This window comes from Narcine bancroftii, chromosome 5 (genome assembly GCF_036971445.1).
Source record: "Narcine bancroftii isolate sNarBan1 chromosome 5, sNarBan1.hap1, whole genome shotgun sequence".
Taxonomy (NCBI): domain Eukaryota; kingdom Metazoa; phylum Chordata; class Chondrichthyes; order Torpediniformes; family Narcinidae; genus Narcine; species Narcine bancroftii.
The window spans coordinates 132,680,268-132,699,768 of record NC_091473.1 but is presented as its reverse complement, the minus strand read 5'-3'; the positions used below and the strand labels follow the sequence as shown (position 1 = coordinate 132,699,768).

The 19,501-nt window shown below is 37.3% G+C and overlaps 1 protein-coding gene across 1 annotated transcript in view; it reads left to right on the top strand.

The window, feature by feature from the left end:
- The window catches only part of abcd3a (ATP-binding cassette, sub-family D (ALD), member 3a), a 76,696-nt gene that overhangs the window by 13,568 nt on the left and 43,627 nt on the right, over window positions 1-19,501 (top strand). The window contains exons 4-8 of the mRNA XM_069939087.1: window positions 2,908-2,996; window positions 5,804-5,873; window positions 6,116-6,213; window positions 12,622-12,745; window positions 16,238-16,294. Of these exons, the coding sequence (XP_069795188.1) occupies window positions 2,908-2,996; window positions 5,804-5,873; window positions 6,116-6,213; window positions 12,622-12,745; window positions 16,238-16,294 (438 nt within the window). The remainder of the gene's footprint in view (window positions 1-2,907; window positions 2,997-5,803; window positions 5,874-6,115; window positions 6,214-12,621; window positions 12,746-16,237; window positions 16,295-19,501) is intronic.

Sequence of the window (19,501 nt, the reverse complement as noted above, 5' to 3'; positions counted from 1 at the left end):
TGTGGCAGCCACCTCCAAGATCTGGAGAGGTACTATTGTGACAGTATATAGATATGTTTTTGGGAGATAAATTGGGAAAGATTTGTTAGAGTAGGTTACATACAAACACTTTAAAACCGATCTTATTTAAAATACTGGAGCTCTGCAACATGTTAGACATATCGGCTACCAGCTTTTCCAAGAGCTTTGAAGAATGCTCAAGAGACTTCACTAATGGATTGTTGTTTACAAAAGGCAACCGATGAAAAATCTTGTTGGAGCTGCAGATTGACTGTTGTTCTAAGAGGGTCATGTGGTTTTGCAAGCAGAGAGAATCAAACAGGCTTTCACTCAGAGAGAGAGAGAGACCTACACAGAGATCACTTGTACAATGTAACAGCTAGCAGAAGCAGCTGGGACTGGAACAGGGCAAGCTGGCAAGCTTGTGGATAGCCCATTTGGAAGACAGCCTGGTCAAAGCCCTTGTGGTCCATGCAAGAGGAGAGGACTGGTTGTCTAATGTTTTGCTTGGAATAAGAGAAACAAAAAGGAACTCTGATGACCTAAAAGAAAGAGGTTATCATCTGGAGTACCCTGAAGGGGCAAGTTTCGTCAGCAAGACGCTGAAGTGACTGATTAAAAAGGATCAACAAATCTCTCCCTGAAAACCGACAAGAACCTTCCTGAGCGGTAAACATTTACCTTTCAAGCACCAAAGCCTGGTGAACTTTATAAATGTTAAATTCTGTGCACAGTATAAGAATTATCTGCAACCAGTGAACTTGGAGGAGTGAGATTGGACTGTGAACCAAAGAACTTCTCTGAGCTTACACCAACATTACATATACGTGCGCTTAGAATTAGAAGGGGCTTAAGTTAGGTTGGTTAAGTTAAAGTCTGATTCTATTTTCATGTTTAAAGATAATTAAAAGCAACTTTTGTTTGTAACCATATGTCTTGGTGAAAATCTATTGCTGCTGGGTTGTGGGGTCCTCTGGGCTCGTAACACTACCAATGTTGTCTCAAATTCTTTTGCAAGATAGTCAATATCAGCATTCTGCTAGTCCTATCACTCTAATGCCAAGACTCTAATCGTTGTTAGCTGGCTTCAAAGTGCAGACCACATTGTTTGTATTCCCAAACAATCTCCTGAAACAGGCTCACAAATAAATTAAGAAAGTCTATCATTGATAGTATAGTAAGATAGTTCTTTGAGAACATTAATTGGAAGGGGCCATTATATTTTTGAAGGGCAAAGTTAAACCAAACAAACTCTGGTAGGATTTTTTTTTAAGAATATTGTCAATAGATGCCATTTATATGCACTTCTAGTGGTAGGAAAAATAATATGGGCAATGAACAGATTGTTGAATTGTTAAAATATTATTAGCACTTGTCTCCAAGCATTTGATTTGGAGCTGCAACTATGTTAATTGTATAGATTATATTAAGAGTTAATAATTAAATGTGCAAACATGTGATTAAATTTAAGATAGAGAGAAATTGATTGGTTAGTGAAATTAATATGAACTGATATTGATTATATCACAAATTCCAGTGATTCCACAGTTACATTCTTAATGGATAGACATTTGAAATGTCTTTTATTCATAAAGTTGAGGCCAATGTTTTGTTTATCTAAAGCCAAATAAAACCAGTCACTTGCTGCTATACTTTTCATGTTCCAGTTGGTAGCAATCGGTTTATGCCCATTTACCTCTTGCAAAACTGACATGTTGTAGTGTGGCGGGTCACATGACCTCTCTGGCAAGAACCTGATTGGAAGCTGCCACATCTGTCAATCAAGGTCAAGACTACCCATGCTGTAATTGGACTTTTTAAAAGACCATACACGTCTTCACTGGTTCTTTTAATCACCTGGGTGAACACTGAGAAGCATGGTGGTATAAAGTCCAAACAGGTGGAGCAGCTGGGTTTCTTTTCCCCAAGCAATGAACCCGACCTCCACTCCAGGTCACGAGCCAGAATCGATATCAAGGCCAGTAAAGAGTGCAGGGCTTTTGTGGTGCACAGTGCACCTTCTTCTTAACTAATATTAGTGCCATACCTGCATTGGGTCAAGGGGTGTTGGGTATTGTTGTTGTGTCTTCCTCTACATGGTATCTATTTCTAGTGCTGTTTATAGTTATTGCTTGTTTAGTAGCATCTGATACAACTGTTGTACTTCCTTTTTGTGAGTGAGTATGATTCCCTGTGGTGAATTTCCCTTGTGGGCAAATAAAGGTTTGTTACAACTGATCTGAGTCCTGACTCATTGCATCTTGGACCCTTTGAACTTGTTCCTTACATGTAACTTGAACAATCAAGTGCATGAAACACTGAAGTTTCCCTTCCACCTGTATATTCATTTGCAACTTACACCAGAATTGGTGAAAACTGACTTGGGGTACTTCTATCTCTTCCTATGCCCATCCTTCCAAAGATCAAACCAAGGACTTAACTTAAGGATCTGGAATCTTTTTAGTGTGCATTTCAATGCAGTATTTCACTGTCTTTCCTTGACAACCCTACGAGGGTTTCAAGGTCTTATAAAAATACCATTGCTTATGCATATGGTCAAGGTACATACCTGTGCTAAATATGCAAAGAATTAGATTAATTTGAGCTTCTATCCTTTAAACTAACATAAATTATAAATTTCTACTCTCTGTCATTCCTCCAATATTATGTACATTTCCCAAGCCTGGAAAGAAATGAGTATAAAATATACTGAACTATTTGTTTATCCTCCATCAAGTTGCTCGCTGTGATTAAATTTTTCTCTTTTTTTTCAGTATCACTGATTTTGAAAGTTATGTGTATCAAAATAGACATTTAGGATGTGAACCTGTGAAACCAGTAGATATGAGTGAATGTTTTGCTTGAACAGTTGAAAACTTAATTGAATATTTATTTTTCTCATCCTAGTCTGCCTACTTGTTACTAATTGCAGTAATGCTTGTTGCTCGAACCTACTGTGATGTTTGGATGATTCAAAATGGAACCATGATTGAAAGGTATGTCTTCAGAGTCTGTTAGCTTGTCTCGATACCTGCATTTGGCTCCCCTGAAAAGTGCAAAAAAAAGTATACTGCTAGTAAAACTCAGCAAGTCAAGTGATATCTGTGGAGTCAAAAGGACGTTGACATTTCACATCAAAAGCCTGCATCATGTCTGAGATTATAGGGGGAAGATAGCCAGGATATAAGACTGAAAGGGATTGAAGAGGCTGGTCAGTGATGGGTAGACATCACACATGGTAAACTGATCCAGAGGATACAAATGTATAGAATTTGGTGCATTGGAAGTTTTGATTTTGAATTGGCTGGGCCATAATAGGGGACATGGTAGAAGGGCGTAATTCTAGCTACCAGGTCCGTGTTTTACAAGGATTGGTATTGGGATCTCTGTGGTGTGTAATATACTGCATATAAATGACCTGGAAGCAAAAGGAGGTAGGGTGGTTAGTTTTATGGATAACACTAATTTTGGTGGTGCTGTGGATAGTGTAGAGGGTTATCAAAGAATGAAAAGTTTCAGGTTTATTATCTTCCAATTGAACAAGTACCACCTGATGAAACAGTACTCCGGTGCTCAATGAAAAAACAGTCAAACGCGCATCTAGACAAACTATACACCTGCTAAGTACAAGATCATTCACAGATATGGACAGAGAAATGGCAAATTGAGTTTAAGGTCAATATGTAGAGGGATCTGGGGTTCAGGTCGATAGATCTTGAAAAATGGTTATGCAAGGGTGGTAAAAAAAAATATGGTGTAATGCCTTTATTCGGCAGGACACTGAGGATATAGGTAAGGAAGTCATGTTGCAACTTTGTAAAACATTGGTTAAGTCACACTTGGACTATTGTGTGCAATTCTAGTTGCCCCATTACAGAAAGGATGTAGAGGCTTTGGAAAGGGTTCAGAAGAGATTTACCAGGATATTGCCTGGTTTAGAGAGTATGAGTTTTCAGAAGTTGGCCAAATTTGAGTTGCTTTCTTTGTAGGGTTGGAGGATGAGGGTTGATGTGAAAGAAGTTTGATGGGGTAGACCGTCAGAATCTTTTGCCTCTGGTAAAATTGTCACATACTAGAGCACATGCATGAAAGGTGAGGGGGGAGAAAATTTAAAGGAGATTTTTTTTAAAATGTAGAGCCTGGAACAGGCTGCCATGGGAGGTGGTGGAAGCTGATGCAATAGAAGTACTAAATTGATATGGGAATATGAAAGGCATAGCAGGTTATGTTTTGGATGCTAGAGCAAAGTTTTAGTTTAAATTGGGCATTATCTTCTGTGCAGTTATGTGGGCTGAAGAGCCTGTTCCTGTGGTGTACTGTTCTATAAGAAGAGAAGATTTTTTAAAAAATAGGCAGCTAGGTTTGGATGGGGAGGAGAGAAAGGAGGAGCCAGAAGCTGGTGGTGATAAACTTGGAACCAGATATGGGAGGGATGCTGGGCAGATGAACCAAAGGGGAGTGGGTTACCTGATTAAGTAACATTCAGTGTTCATATCTTTGGTTTGAAGACTACCCAAAAGGAATATATTAGGTGGTGTTCTTCTAGTTTGTGTTTGGTCTCATCATGGCAGTTGAGAAGGCTGAGGGCAGAATGGTTAATGTGGGAATTGGAGAGGAATTTGAAATAACGTAGTTAAGTTGGCAAAATGGTTAGCTAGTCTGTGCTTTGTCTCATTGATATATAGGCCACATTCATCCTTTGGCTCCACAGATGCTGCTTGACCTGTTGTTTTTTTTTCCAGTAATTTATTTTATGCTCATGTTTCCAGAATGTGCTTCTCTCCATTATCTCAAAAGGAACTATTTTTGATGACTTCACTGCTTTTAAGTTATCAAATGTTTGTCAAAAATCTAGGATTGAATGAGGAATTTCCTTTGACTTCAGTCTTCCTGATATTTAATTTAATCTTCCCATTGATCTAGTCCTTTAAGTAACAGTTGTCTGAACTTAAAATCATACACATTTAACATTTGAGTTGTACCTTTTACTTTAAGACTTGAGAAGTTCCATCTCTAAGGCTGCTTATTTGTATCTCCATAGCATCACTTGCCCTTGGGTTTGCCTCAGCTCACATTACTAATTTTAGACTTAACCTCAGCTCACATTACTAATTTTAGACTTAACCTCTGGAATGCATTCTTGGCTACCTTCCATCATGTCACTCCCAGTGAAGTTAAGGTCAGCTTAAGCTTTGCTTCCCATGTCCTAACTTACACAAAGGTTCATTCGTCTATCAATCCTGTGCCTGTTCCCAATTGATCAATGGTGCTAAAAAATCCATCTAAAGGGGTGATGAACTCCTGGAATGTACCACTCTTCATGGGGCCTGGGCCTTGGCTTGAAGAATTTGCAATAAACTCAAATAGATGGAATGATTCAGAGTGATATTGGCAGTCATTTTTGTCATTACTCAACTTTTTTATGTATGTGTATGAAGCAAAGTATTTTGTATAAACGAAAGGCCTCATTTGACATTTGTCTCCTAAGAAAGGATGAACTTCAGAAGTTGTCAACTTGCAGTGTAATTGGCACTGACATGTAGGATTCACTGCATATTGATGTGGAGGATTTGGATGTTAAGTAGTCTTCTGTAGAGTTGTTCAATTAAGTTTTTCTGTGGGAAGCGTGTGATCAGAATGCATTGACAATTATGGAAAAACAGTTCTGGTAGATGATAATGCCAAAAGATCTTTATGTCAATTCTTTAGTCTCTCTCCAGGAATAAATATGGTCTGATCAATATTTGTGTTTGGATTGCATAATTTGACTCTAATCTCAGACTTTACATGTCATTGTTTACAGTGCAATTATTGGCCGGAGCACCAAAGATTTCAAGAGATACCTGTTCAACTTAGTTGCCACAATGCCTGCTGTAAGTTTGTTTTGATATTTGTTATATTAATAGTTGTAGATAACTAATGGTCATAGGTGGGTACATACATTGCGTTGATTACATTCCTAACCTTGTTCAGTACACTTTGTGCTCAATAAATTCTAAGAGTTATAAATGATTATAAGTATTTCTTTCAGGATATCCTTTTTCCTCTAAATTTAAGATGGTGGTTATTAAATTCTGCTTTTGCAGTGATTAGTACTCTTTTTCAATTACTTCAGATATCTTTGGTGAATAATTTCCTGAAATTGGGCTTGAATCAACTGAAACTTCGATTCCGAATACGACTCACCACTTACCTCTATGAGGAGTACTTAAAGTAAGTTTGATGATTGTATCAGTGTATTGAGGTTCTATTTTATACAGAATAAGACCAAGAAAACAATTTTTTGAATGTTTTTTTTATTTTGGAATCGTATACAAGGGATCAATTGTAATCTGTAGGTAGGAGCAGCTTGGGCTGTGGCATCAGGGACAGATCCGTTTTAGCCATTAATTGCAATTTTTGAAAAACTTACAGACATGAAGAACCGCAGAAGTTTTTAAACTTCCCCATACATTTCCCTCCCTTCCAAGTTTTAGACTTATTAGGGACAGGCACCAAGTATGTGAATTGGTTGGATTTCCACATTAATTTACTTGTTCTTGTACTTTCAAAGTATTGAATAATTTACAAATTCAGCCTCTTCTATTCTGTTAGTTAGAAAATTTCATTTCCATTGGTACTGTTCCATTTGTGCTAAGATTGGAAAAAAACTAGTTCATATGAAAACTATAGGAAATTAATCAATTTTTAAAAATTGGAATACAACACTAAACAAACTTATAAAACAAAAACTGATAATGAGATCTAAATATTATGAATTAGGAGAAAGAACTATCTTGGCAGTTGAGGGTAGAGGAAACATCTAGAACAATAAATTCAATCCAAACGAGAGAAGACAAGGTTTCACATTATCCTAAAATAATAAATGATAAGTTTAAACAGTTCTATTCAGAACTTTATAAATCAGAATCCTTGGGTGATTCATTTAAAACAGATGAATTCTTGTCTAATTTGCAGTTACCAAAATTGGATCTACAAGACAAAAAGATTTAAATGCTTTTTTTTTCTCGGCTGAAATTGAAAATTCCCCCTGAATTTTATTAAGAATTTAATAACATACTGAGTCCATTTTTCCCATGGCCCAATGCAACCAAGAATAAAGTTATACAAATTATACTAATTAAAAAAAACACAAGCATGTAGTCTGCGCCATGTCCCACATCTTAAGATCCCAATCATTTCCCTGCTGGTACGGGTTACTTCATTTCCTTCATTCTGAAGGAGTGAAAATTATGTCTGTCTGTATACCTATGAGTTTTTGTGGTGTGAGGTATTAAATAAGAAGAGAGTCAAGGGACTGTAGAGATGCAGGTATCTGGAACATTGTTTTGAAGTTGTTGAGGATAAGAATGAGTTCTGAGTGGAGGATGTTATTTTAAGTTGAAGGTAAAAGGAGGACTTTTTTAATATTTTATTTAAAGTTGAACATCACAAAACATAACAATAATTACTACAATTTAATACATATATAATGTGATTAATCATTTTTATTAAAAAACTCCAACTTCCCCAACCACCCAACTAATACCCTCCGTCTTCCCTACCCCAACTACAAAGAAAGAAAAAGGAGATCATTATGTAATACAACAGTTCTAAAACTTTAAAGTTTCTTTACTGCGGCAGCAGCGACATCCACTTGAGTGGACCGAGACTTCACATTTTAACATCAATAGTTTTCAAATATGGGCTCCAAACTTTAGCAAAGAAAAAGTATTTTTATCTCTCAAATTATATTTAATTTTTTCTAAAGGTATACAGGCTTTCATTTCATTATGCCATCTTTTCTTCCCTAAATTCAAGTCTGATTTCCATGTAATAGCTAAACACTTTTTGGAAACTACCAACGATAAGTGCAAAAATTTAATCTGAAACACAATCAATTTCAATCTTAAAGCTATTGATTTAATATCTCCTAGTAAAAACAACATTGGGTCAAAAGGTAAATTTATTTTTAATAACTGCTCTAAAAATAATTTAATTTTCAACCAAAAACTTTTAACCTTGGGACAAGTCCATGTCGAGTGAAAAAAAGTACCTACCTCTTGGCTACATCTAAAACAGAAATCTGAGGAACTAAGTTTAAAATTCTTCAGTTATACAGAGTTAAATACAATTGATGTTAAAAATATTGTACTGCACTAATTGATAACGTACATTTATTACCTTCATCATACTATCTTTACACACATATTTCACCAAACATTTTCATCAATTTTTGTGTCTCAATCCAATTCCCATTTTATTCTTGATTCATGAAGATCAGGTTTAGGGATTTTATTTTGTAACAGCTTATACATTTCAGAAATGAATTTTTTCGAATCATCCTTAGTAAGTAATAATTCTAAAGAAGATTGTCTAGGTGGGTTAAATCGTAACCAATTGTTCTAATAATTTTTTTAAAATTTGGTAATAACAAAAAAAAGTATTTGAAGGAATTTGGAATTTATCTTTCATGCAGTTAAAGGACAAAGTTTTCACTTTTTAAATTCCCTTTTGATTCCAAACTTTCAAAAATTGATTGTCCACAGTGAAAGGCTTTATATAGTAATCCAATGGCTAAAGTGATAACTAATAGACAACTTTCCTTGCCTTTTCCTTCAACAAGATTGGCAAGGCAAGGTTGTCCTTTATACCCTGCTTTGTTTGTTGCACCAATTGAACCATTAGCACAATTGATAAGACAGGAAGATTAAATCAAGGGAATAATACTAAATAAAAAAGAATATAAAATGTCTTTTTGAGGATGATGTTTTAATTTATACAACAGATCCGCAGAATTTGTTAGCTGTATTGTATAAAAAGTTACAGGACTATGGTATGATGTTGGGCTACAAAATTAATTGGGATAAGAGTGAAGGGAATATTGATCGGTATAAAGAGGTTGCTCAATTTAGATGGACTAAAAACCCGATTAAGTATTTATAATTAAAATTGACAAAAGTTTAGAACATTTATATAAGCTAAATTATGTTCCATTATTTGAGAAAATTAGAAAAGATTTAGAAAGATGGAATGACTTACTTATTACTTTGATGGGAAAATGAATTGTATTAAAATGAATATTTTTCCAAGAGTACAGTACCTTTTTTTTAATCTATTCCTTGTTTTATACCTCAAAATTTTTTTAAGGATTTAGATTTAGTTATATGAAAATTTTTGTGGCAAGGTAAAATGAATAGGGTATCTCTGGAAAAATTGACATGGAAATTCGAATTTGGAGGTTTACAACTTCCCCACTTTCAGAATTATTATAAGGCGGCACAATTAAAATTTATGAATGCAATGTTGATGTGACGAAAACTGCTTGGGTTAAAATAGAATTGGATAAAAGTCTAAGACAATTTATTTATAAATAGAATTCAAAATTATTAACTGGAATAGACCCACCAATTTTAAAGCATTTAATTGAATTATGTAATAAAATTGATTATCAGACAGGTGGAAAAGGTAAGATTTCAATGAAAACAGCTTGATACCAGAATAAACTTTTTTTTCTTTCACTGTGGTAAAAGGAGGACTTTGATCTGAAACATAGCCTCTCCCTTTGCCTTCACAGATGCTGCTCGACCTGCTGAGTTCCTCCAGCAGGTTTTTGCTACAATAGGAGAGAGATTTGTTTAATTTACATAGTACATAAACGATCTTTATTTAATGAGAATATTTATTTCAGGATGAATGGTAATATATTGGGCACAGTTCAGAGAAAATTTACTAGATTGATAAGTCGTATGGTTGAATGTCTTCTGAGGAAAAGTTGGACAGCCTAGCCTGTTGTTAGCTGGAGTTTGGAAGAATAAGGGGTAATTTGATAGAAATACAAGAGCTTTTTTTTAAAAAAAACTTTATTTAAGATTTTATAACATGAATAACATATAGGATTACATTTTTAAAAAATTAAGAATAAAATAATAAAATTACAATACAATATCAGTAATCTAAATAAACTATACCCTCCCCAATAATTATTACACATTAATAACCCAACTCAAATTAGTCCAACCCCCCCTTTCCCCCCAAAATAAAGCGTTAAGAATTAATAAAGTTAATAATATATGTGAGAAAAAAAACCCACTTACAAAAAAAAACATAACCGATTAAAATACTAACAAAAAGAGAAGTAATTAATACTAAGATATCAGACTTAAAAAAAACATATTTAAATCAAACTTAAATGCATATATTTAACAGAGTTAAGATGAAACATATATTTAACTCAAACTTAATATAAAAAAATTAGTAAAGTTAGTAACATTGTCTATCAAAAATTCTTAAACAATAATCAATTCTTTAAAAAAAATTGTAGCATGAGAAAAAAAAGATGAAAAAAATCTTTCTCTATAGAGATAAACCTTCACCAAATATCAACTAACTTCACATCTATCATCATATTTGTCACATAAACCACCATCTTAAAACAAAATTCAAACCTCATTAAGCATTGTACAATTCAATTTTAGTACTCTTCCACCATTTTTCCCTTTTACTCTTGAATAATTATCCAATAAAAGCTCCAATACCACATTTAAATATCCCCAATCATTACGTTAAAATTCAGATATCCAAATAATAAAACCACATCTCCAACAAAATCTATATCTTCAACAAATGGAGCATAAACCACAAACAAAATTCAAGCCTCATTAAGAATTGTACAATTCAATTTATAACTTTCACCATTATTCCCTTCGTTCTATAATTAAAATAGAAAAATAATATACACCAGAATTACCACTCCTTTCACCTTAAAGTTAAAGAAAAAATATTAAAAAAAACTTATCCATCCCATTCACATTTAAATTTCAAATATTCCTTATCTACTGAATAAACTTTACAAAAAAAACCACATCAATTTTTAGTTTTTTAAACAATCAAATACTTTCTTATACTTTTTTTTTATAAACACAAAAAAAAACCCTTCACTCTTTAATCTGATAATACAAAAAAAAGGAAAAAAAAACGGATAGGAGGTTAAAAATACCCCTTCCCGTCTAAACCGCGCAATGCGGTAACTCCCCCCAAAAAAATGGGTCTGAGATAACTCACACGTAGCAGATGACTTTCAGGAAATAGTGCCTATCCAGTTCTCTCCCCCAACTCTCACTTCATCTTAAATTAACATCATCATTATTTAATATTCCTTTTTTTTAACAAAAACATTAGAAAAAAAAAAGAACAACTCTTCTTTTAATCAACTCCAACTGCCGAGTCACCATCACAACCATTCCTTCTTGGAGCACGACTCTTTAGAAATACAAGAGCTTGAGAGGTCGTGACAGGATGGATGTAGAGGGAACGTTTCATGTTATTTGAAAATGTAGGGGTCATTGTTTTGAAAAAAAAACAGGATCATTCTATACAAGTCCGAGATGAGGCAAGACTTTTCTTTTCAAAGGTAAAGAGACTTTGAAGCTTGTCTTGGTAACAGCCTTAGAATATTTTTAATGAACTCGATAATCAAGAGACTGAAAAGTAATCCTGATCAAATCAGTTGTGATCTTGTTAGTTACTCTCTGCATTTTGGCACCCTTCCCAGAATTCCAGGTGCAGTGCACCTCTGATTATCTGAAATGGTCAGGACCGGGCCTATATCGGATAAACTTTTTTTCGCATAACTGGTCATTTTTTTAAGAACAGTCCAGTAGCAACAACAAATCACTTGTAACAGTGTTTAAACAATAACAAACAACAAGAAAAAGCTTTTTAAGTATTAAAATAATGTTTAATTCTCACCCAAAAAAAAAGCTGGCCGCCGCCGATCTCCGACAGCTTTCCCCCCGAGATCCCTGCCTGGGAGCCTGCCAGGAGGCCCCTCTCTTGGTTGATGCTGGGACAAGGGATTCTTCTGACTGCTTGTGGCTGGGAGACAGTGGCAAGCAGTTTGAGAGGGAGAGTTTGAGAGAAAAGTAAAGAAGAAATGGAAAGTGAGGGGATGGAGTTACCTGAAACCAGGACAATCATTCTAATTTCATGTCGAATTAATTTATTTTCAACCTGTGAGGTCAGTTCGGTTCCGAAAAAATTTTTGGATAAATGAGGATTTCTGATTTGTTTCAGATATCCTCATTTTTAAATTTTTTTTGGATAAATGAGAATTTTGGAGAATTCAATTTCAGATAAATCAGAGTTGTACAGTACTTGCCATTGAGAAAAGTAGCACCCTTGTGATATCACTAGACTACACTTTTTCTTGCAGCCATTCTCCCATGTGTAAAAGTTGATGGACACAAAGGTCTTGGTGTTTAAAATTAATTGCACTTTTTTATAGTTCCATTTTGTCCAAGTGGAGGAGATCCCAATATGATCTCCTTTTCAGGACAAAGTGGTCATTTTGATGAAGACTGGGGGGTTGGGTAAAGTTTCATGTTGCTTGTCCTTTAGAGTGCTGAAGAGTTCAGCTTCCAATTTTTGACCCCTTTTAAATTTTGATATTCTTTTGATTCTAACCATTAATATCATAAATTAGACTAAAAGCAGTTGAGCCCAGAAATGTGTTGTGCTTTGTTTGTTTAGTTGATTGAACTTGGTGGCCACTAGTAATTTAGCATATTAACAGTCTGTATAATTTTAACATGAAAAGTTTTCATAGTTATATTGACCAGATCTATTGATTTCTCCTGACAGAGGATATACATACTACAAAATGGGTAATCTTGACAACAGAATAGCAAATGCTGATCAGCTGTTAACACAAGATGTGGAGAAATTTTGCAACAGTGTAGTGGACTTGTATTCAAATCTCAGCAAGGTGAGTTGTACATCAGTATAAAATGTTGGAAATCTGAAATTAAACATGAAAGTGCTGCTTTAATAAGCCAGCAACATGTGTGGAAGGAGAGGCGAAACAACTGCTTCAGGTCAATAACCTGTCATTAGAATCCACTTCAGTTCCTCTTCTGAGAGATGACACAAAATAAAGTGCTTAGAAAATAGATGCAAGGGAATACCATTCAGCCCTTCTCACATGCTATATTATTCAACATAATCATGGCTCATCATATTTCGTCAGTACCCTATTCTAGCATTTTTTTTCGTGCACCTTGATCTCTTTAGACAATAGGGCCACATTCAACTCCCTTTTGATTTTTTTTCTAGCAAGCTAGCCTCAGCAGCTTTCTGTGTTTGTGAGTTCCACAAGTTTGCAACTTTGAGTGGGGAAAACATATTCTGTCCTAACTGGCTTACCCCTTATCCTTGGACTTTGCCTTTTTTTTTAACATCCCAACATCAGGAACATTCTTCTTGCATCTAACCTGTCCAGGCCTGTCAGAATTTTGTGCATCTCATTGAAATTCCCCCCTCATTTTATAATTCCAATCTGTAACCCTAGTCTACCCATCTTTCTTCATATGTGTATCCTGCCATCCCATGAATCACTGGCAAGTCTTCACTGCACCTCCAGGGCAAGAGTGTTCTTCCACAGATTATGAGACTCAAGGTGTCATTTTACCAAGGTCATATTTCCCTATTTCCATAATCTAAACTTCATTTCTTTACTGCCTGCATTCCAGCATTCAATGACTGATGCACCATGGAACCCAGATCTCATGACACCTTCCCTTTTCTTATGTCTCACCATTCAGTTAATCAGATTTTCTTTTATTTCTTCTAAAGTGGAAAACCTCACCATTACCTACATTATACTGCACCTGCCATGTATTCACCTGCTCTCCTAATCTGACCAAGTCACCTTCTTGGAATATTCCTCAGAGCGCACACTGACACCCACTTGATGTCATTTCAAATGTAGAGAAATTACATACAATTCCTTTACCTAAATCAAAATTAGTCTAAATCGATATTTTAAAAAATAAAGATTTTAAATTAAGTAGTACAAATAATTAATTTCTGAAATATTTAAACATTATCACCCTGGATTAGCCTGACATAACCACAGAGAGTACAATGAACCCAAGAGTAAATATAATGGACTGGAAGCTGCAGTTTTGTCGATATCCAATAGCTTTTTTGTTTCTTCCTATGAAATGAAATGTTCTGGTGCCTACAGGAGCTCATACAAAATTCTGCCAATGGAACACCGTTTACAAAAAAAAAATGCTGCTGGAGGCATTCAGAGGATCAAGAAGGCAAAGGAATAATCGAAATTTTGGGTTGAGACCCATGATCAATTTGAGTCCAGACCTGAGTCCAGTCTTGAGCGTCCTTTTGCCTCCAGAGATGTTGCTTCATCTGCTGAGTTCCCTCAGCGATTTGTTTTTTGTTTATGAGACCAGCATCTATAGACTTTCCTGTGTCATTGTTCTTTTTCCTTTTGCTGAATGTCGAAAGGGGGATTAGTACCTCCAGCTATTCTTTCTCATTTAATTAATAGTGATAAATACTCATGTATACAAAACTGTAAGCTGATGCAGCACTGAAATGGCATTAATTAAAGTCAAAATTGTCCTCTACAATGGTTCCACCTCACCTTCCTGTGATGATTACTTTTTTAACATTTCGAGTTAACCTCTGTTCCATAATTACCAATCCAATCAAGGCAAGAGTATCTTCAGCAACGGTTCCTTGAAATGTTTATGTATTATGCATCTGTGATGCATCCCCAAATTTGTTTGTTGTTGAATGTACCAAGATACTCGTGTACCTTGTTCCTGACAGGAGAGGGGGGTGAAAAGAGAGTGGACGGGATGGGCTGTGTCTTTTAATATGTTGGCTACTTTTCCAAGGCAATGGGAGTTATAAATAGAGGAGAGGAGTTTGGGTGGGGGGGGGGGGCGGCGGGTGTGAGTGGTTGACTGACCCATGTATCCATAACAAGTGTTTTTAGTTCTCCACCTTGGTCAAATCAGATGGTCAGCTTCAAAAGAATGCTCAGAGTCAATTTCATGACCATACAATGAAGATTTTGCTTCCTAAACACTATTGGGTATATTTATGGATTTTGGGCTGTTGATCACGAAAATCATCTTTAATTTGCCTATCTAATACCGTTTTTTAGATATAACATTTTGTGTCATATTTTAAGATCACAAATATATTGCCCACTGTTTTTGTCAGTCCAAGCATGCCTGAGCATGCACTCGGTGCAAGTGCTATACAAGTGTTGGCTTGGGCCTGGGCAGGCTTTAGTCAGGATGGATGCAGACAGGCCATAAAAGCAGCTCACATATTCCAATGTGAGGTATAGATTGAATTCATATTGATGCATATGTTCTTCAGGCAATAGCACAGTTGGTGTACTTAACAATAGCATTTATTGTCTTCAGGAAGCTTCAATACAGCAGAAATGTTTCATCAATGTCGCAACAGCTGCGATACATTCGGTTACATTTCTTGCGAGTATCCACTTAATGCTAAATTCAGTAAAAATTAATGTTTCTCCAACTTCCTACATGATACAGCAAATCTTTATGTTCAGCTTGAAGTTTTCGATCATAATCCCCATTTTATTTCAGGAAGCAAACCTATTGGAAAAAATTGTGCAGTGTAATTGACAGTATTTGTGATTTCACCGCTTGAGGTTCTGAGATCTCTCATCACAAAAATTACTTATATGAAGCAACCCTGTAAGGTACAAGGACTGCCTAAAGAAATCTCTTGGTGCCTGCCACATTGACCACCGCCAGTGGGCTGATAACGCCTCAAACCGTGCATCTTGGCGCCTCACAGTTTGGCGGGCAGCAACCTCCTTTGAAGAAGACCGCAGAGCCCACCTCACTGACAAAAGGCAAAGGAGGAAAAACCCAACACCCAACCCCAACCAACCAATTTTCCCCTGCAACCGCTGCAATCGTGTCTGCTTGTCCCGCATCGGACTTGTCAGCCACAAACGAGCCTGCAGCTGACGTGGACTTTTTACCCCCTCCATAAATCTTCGTCCGCGAAGCCAAGCCAAAGAAGAAGAAAGAATGTTCCTGGTCTGTAGCCAAAATCTTTATCTATGACTGACATTTCCAGATTTTGACCTTTGCTGCTCTGCACTTGCTCACTTTTATATCCACCGTCTGTAAATTTCATCTGATCCAAATTTCCGATGTCTGTTGTATATTTTCACTTCATCATTTCATTCCAGATCTTTCTAGAGAAATCTGATCCATAATTCATTTTGTGTTACGAAGAAAACTCTGCACCAAAGCATAAATTTGACTTCTTCATGGGAAATGTTGGACTTGTGTGTTTTGGATATAGTTCTTGTAATATAGTATTGTGTTTTTTGATGTTGATTCACTGTGTTTCTTCGATGCTATTTCACAAGTTAATGTAAGGTCTCTTTGCTTTCTAGCCACTTTTGGACATCATACTGTACATATTAAAATTGACAAGTGCAATAGGTGCTCAGGTAAGTCAAATATGAATCAAGAACTAATTTTAGTTCAATAATAAGTTTTCTATTAGCTGTGGTCACTGAATCGTGGAGTGAAATGAAGAGTTGTAGTCGAGTTGAGTCCGAACAGAAAATAACAGTTGGATCAGTGTACATTTTAAAACCCTGGGCTCCCAGCCACCCCTGTGCCATGCATAGCCGAAGGTGATGGCATCGTGCTGCCTGAGACTTTCCAAACCAGTTCAATTTTTCTGGCAGGCAAGCATCCACATGGCACCCCCCACCCCAGAACCAGCTTCCAGAGGCACTAATGCCGGTTTCTCTGTTTCTGCCTATGGGTGGGTGGTCTCCCGCATTTGTCTGCTGGTGGTACTGCTATGAGTTTGTCTAGGTCTAGGTGTGCAGGTTTATGCTGATCAATTGTGAACGTCTCTGATCTTCCACCTACATCCAGCACACAGGATGTTTCATTATGCCGCAGTACTTTAAATGGATCTTCATAAGGCCATTGGAGGGGCGGTCCATGTGCACCTCTATGCACAAACACAAATTTACAGCTTTTTAAGTTTCTCTGGACGAAAGAATTTGTGATGCTATGTCACAGCATGGGAACCGGAGCCAGTTTGCCGAGCTGCTCCTGCAGTTTATTTAGGACTTCAGAGAGTGACTCTTGTTATCTTCAGGTTGCTGGTACGAATTCTCCAGGCATGAAGAGCAGAGTCCGTATGCCAATTCTGCTGATGAATGACTGGAGATCCTTCTTGGGTGCAGTCTGTATACCAAGGCGTATCCAGGGTACCTCATCTACCCAATCTGGTCCCTGGAGGCGGCCATCAATGGAGTCTTTAGGTGCCAGTGGAACCTTTTGACCAGGCCGGTGGACTGTAGTAGATGGTAGGCTGTCGTGCAATGGTGCTGTGCTCCCAACAGTCGAGATAGCATGTCCCATAGAGGAGAGGTAAACTGTTGTCCTCGATCGAAGATGATGTGGGAGAGAAGTCCAAGGCAGACACGAATGCCTTGACGCAAGACTTGGTGGAGGAATCCAACAATGGGACTGCTTCTGGCCATCTAGTGAACCTGGCCACAATGGTGAATGGGTATTTCAACCCACGTGACACTGGGAGTGGGGCAATGATGTTGACATCCACATGGTTCAACCTTCGTTGTGGCAGCTTGAAGGGTTAAAGCAATGCCTTCACATGTTGCTGCACCTGGCAGTCCATGCACGTCGTAGCCGAATAGGCGACCTGCTTCCTGAGTCCATGCCAAACAGATTTGTCGGAAACCAGGCGGACCATCGTGCAAATTGAGGGGGTGTGCCAATCCATGAAATGTCTTGAAAATGCTTCATCTCCAGGCAGCTGGGATGATGGGCAAGGCTGATCCGTGGACACGTTGCAAAGGAGAATTGTTCCTTTAGGTGCAAAGGTGATGTCCTCGAGGCACAGACCAGTGACTTCAGTTTGGTACAGTGGAATCTCTTCGTCTTGTTGTTGTACTTCAGCCAGCATCATATAGTCAACCCCCGGAGATGGAGATTACAATGCCTAAATGTGGGAGCTGAACAGTGCATTCGCTACCACGTTACTCTCATCAGAGATGTGCTTAATCCTCGTGGTGAACTTGGATATGTAAGAGAGGTGGCGCTTCTGTTGGGCTGACCACGGATCTGACATTTTTGCGAATGCAAATGTTAGTGGTTTGTGGTCCGTGAATACCGTGAAGTCCCCGTACTCCAGGAAATAGCGGAAATGTCAAACTGCCAGGTACAGAGCCAGTGGCTCCCTATCGAAAGTGCTATATTTTGTCTCCGGGGTCTAGGTGCCTACTAAAGAATGCAAGAGGAGGGAAGGAGTCACGTGATGGATTAGTGGCAGGTAGGGTAATACCAGCCTCTCCAGAAAAGAAGAAAAAAAGTTAAGAAAAGACAAAGTTCAATAAATACAAAATATAAGAAATAAAAGATAAAATTGTAGAGAAAAGAAAGAAAATGGCACCCAAGAAGGAAAAAGTAAAAACAAATGGAAAAAAAAAAGAAAAGACGCCGGGAAAAAAAAGGAGAAGGCCTTGCGTGCATGAAAAAACAGGGAACCATGGTGGAGAAGACCGCCTGATCTCCAAGGTTGGTGACGGCCCCGCGGAGTCGTGACCCCCCGACCAGTGGACTGCAAAAATGGCTCTCTGAGCCAAGCAAAAGTGCGCAACTGCACATGCGCGAGGAATCGCGGATGAGGAGTCGCACGTGCGCAGTGCGCAATCTAAGGAGAAGGAAAACACCGACGTGAGGAGGGCTCAGCCGAGGAGTGGGCAACCATGGCACGACCAGCTGAGGGATCCCCGACACCAGGGCTCTCAGCTGGAAGAAGAGGAAAGTGGCAGGAGAGGGAGTGAAGTACCAGGTGAAAAGGAAAGCCAATGGGGTGAAAGGAAAGAAGAGCAGCAGCAGGAGGCTCAACAGATGAGCAGCTCAGAAGAAGAGGACCAACAGCAAGAAGCCAAGCAAGAAGAGGTCCAACAAAGTGAGACAAGCAACTCATCAGGAAAGTCAGAAGAGATACAGATACAAAAAAGAGAAGAGGAAGACACAAACACAGATACAGACACAGTAGAAGAGGAAGAAGAAGACTAAGGTCTTCACAGAGAGATAGAAGGTAAAACAGTTGGACAGTATATAGATAAAGCTTTATTTCAAGAACAAATGAGAGCAGTAAAAGAATTGTTGTCTTTAGAATTTAGTGCAATTAAAAGAAAAATGAAAAGAACAAAAGATAAAATACAAAGATTAGAACTAGTCATGACCGAAATAGGGAAAAGAGTAGAAAATGTGGAAGAACGAGAAACGGCAGTAGAAATGGAAGTAAACGACTTAAGAGGAAAATTGGAAGAAAGTGATTAAAAAAATTAGAGTCACAAGAGTTGTTAGCTCAGAAAATGATATGTTGGAAAATTATAGTAGGCGAAACAACATAAAAATAGTGGGCCTAAAGGAAGATGAAGAAGGCACAGATATGAAGGAATTTATAAAAGAATGGATCCTGAAGGTCTTTGGAATGACAGAAATGCAGGAAGGAATGGAAATAGAAAGGGCACACAGAACACTAGCTCCGAAACCACAGACACATCAAAAACCAAGATCAATTTTAGTAAAATTTTTGAGATAGACGACAAGAGAAAATATACTGGAACGGGCAAGGAATAAAATTAGAGAAGACAATAAAC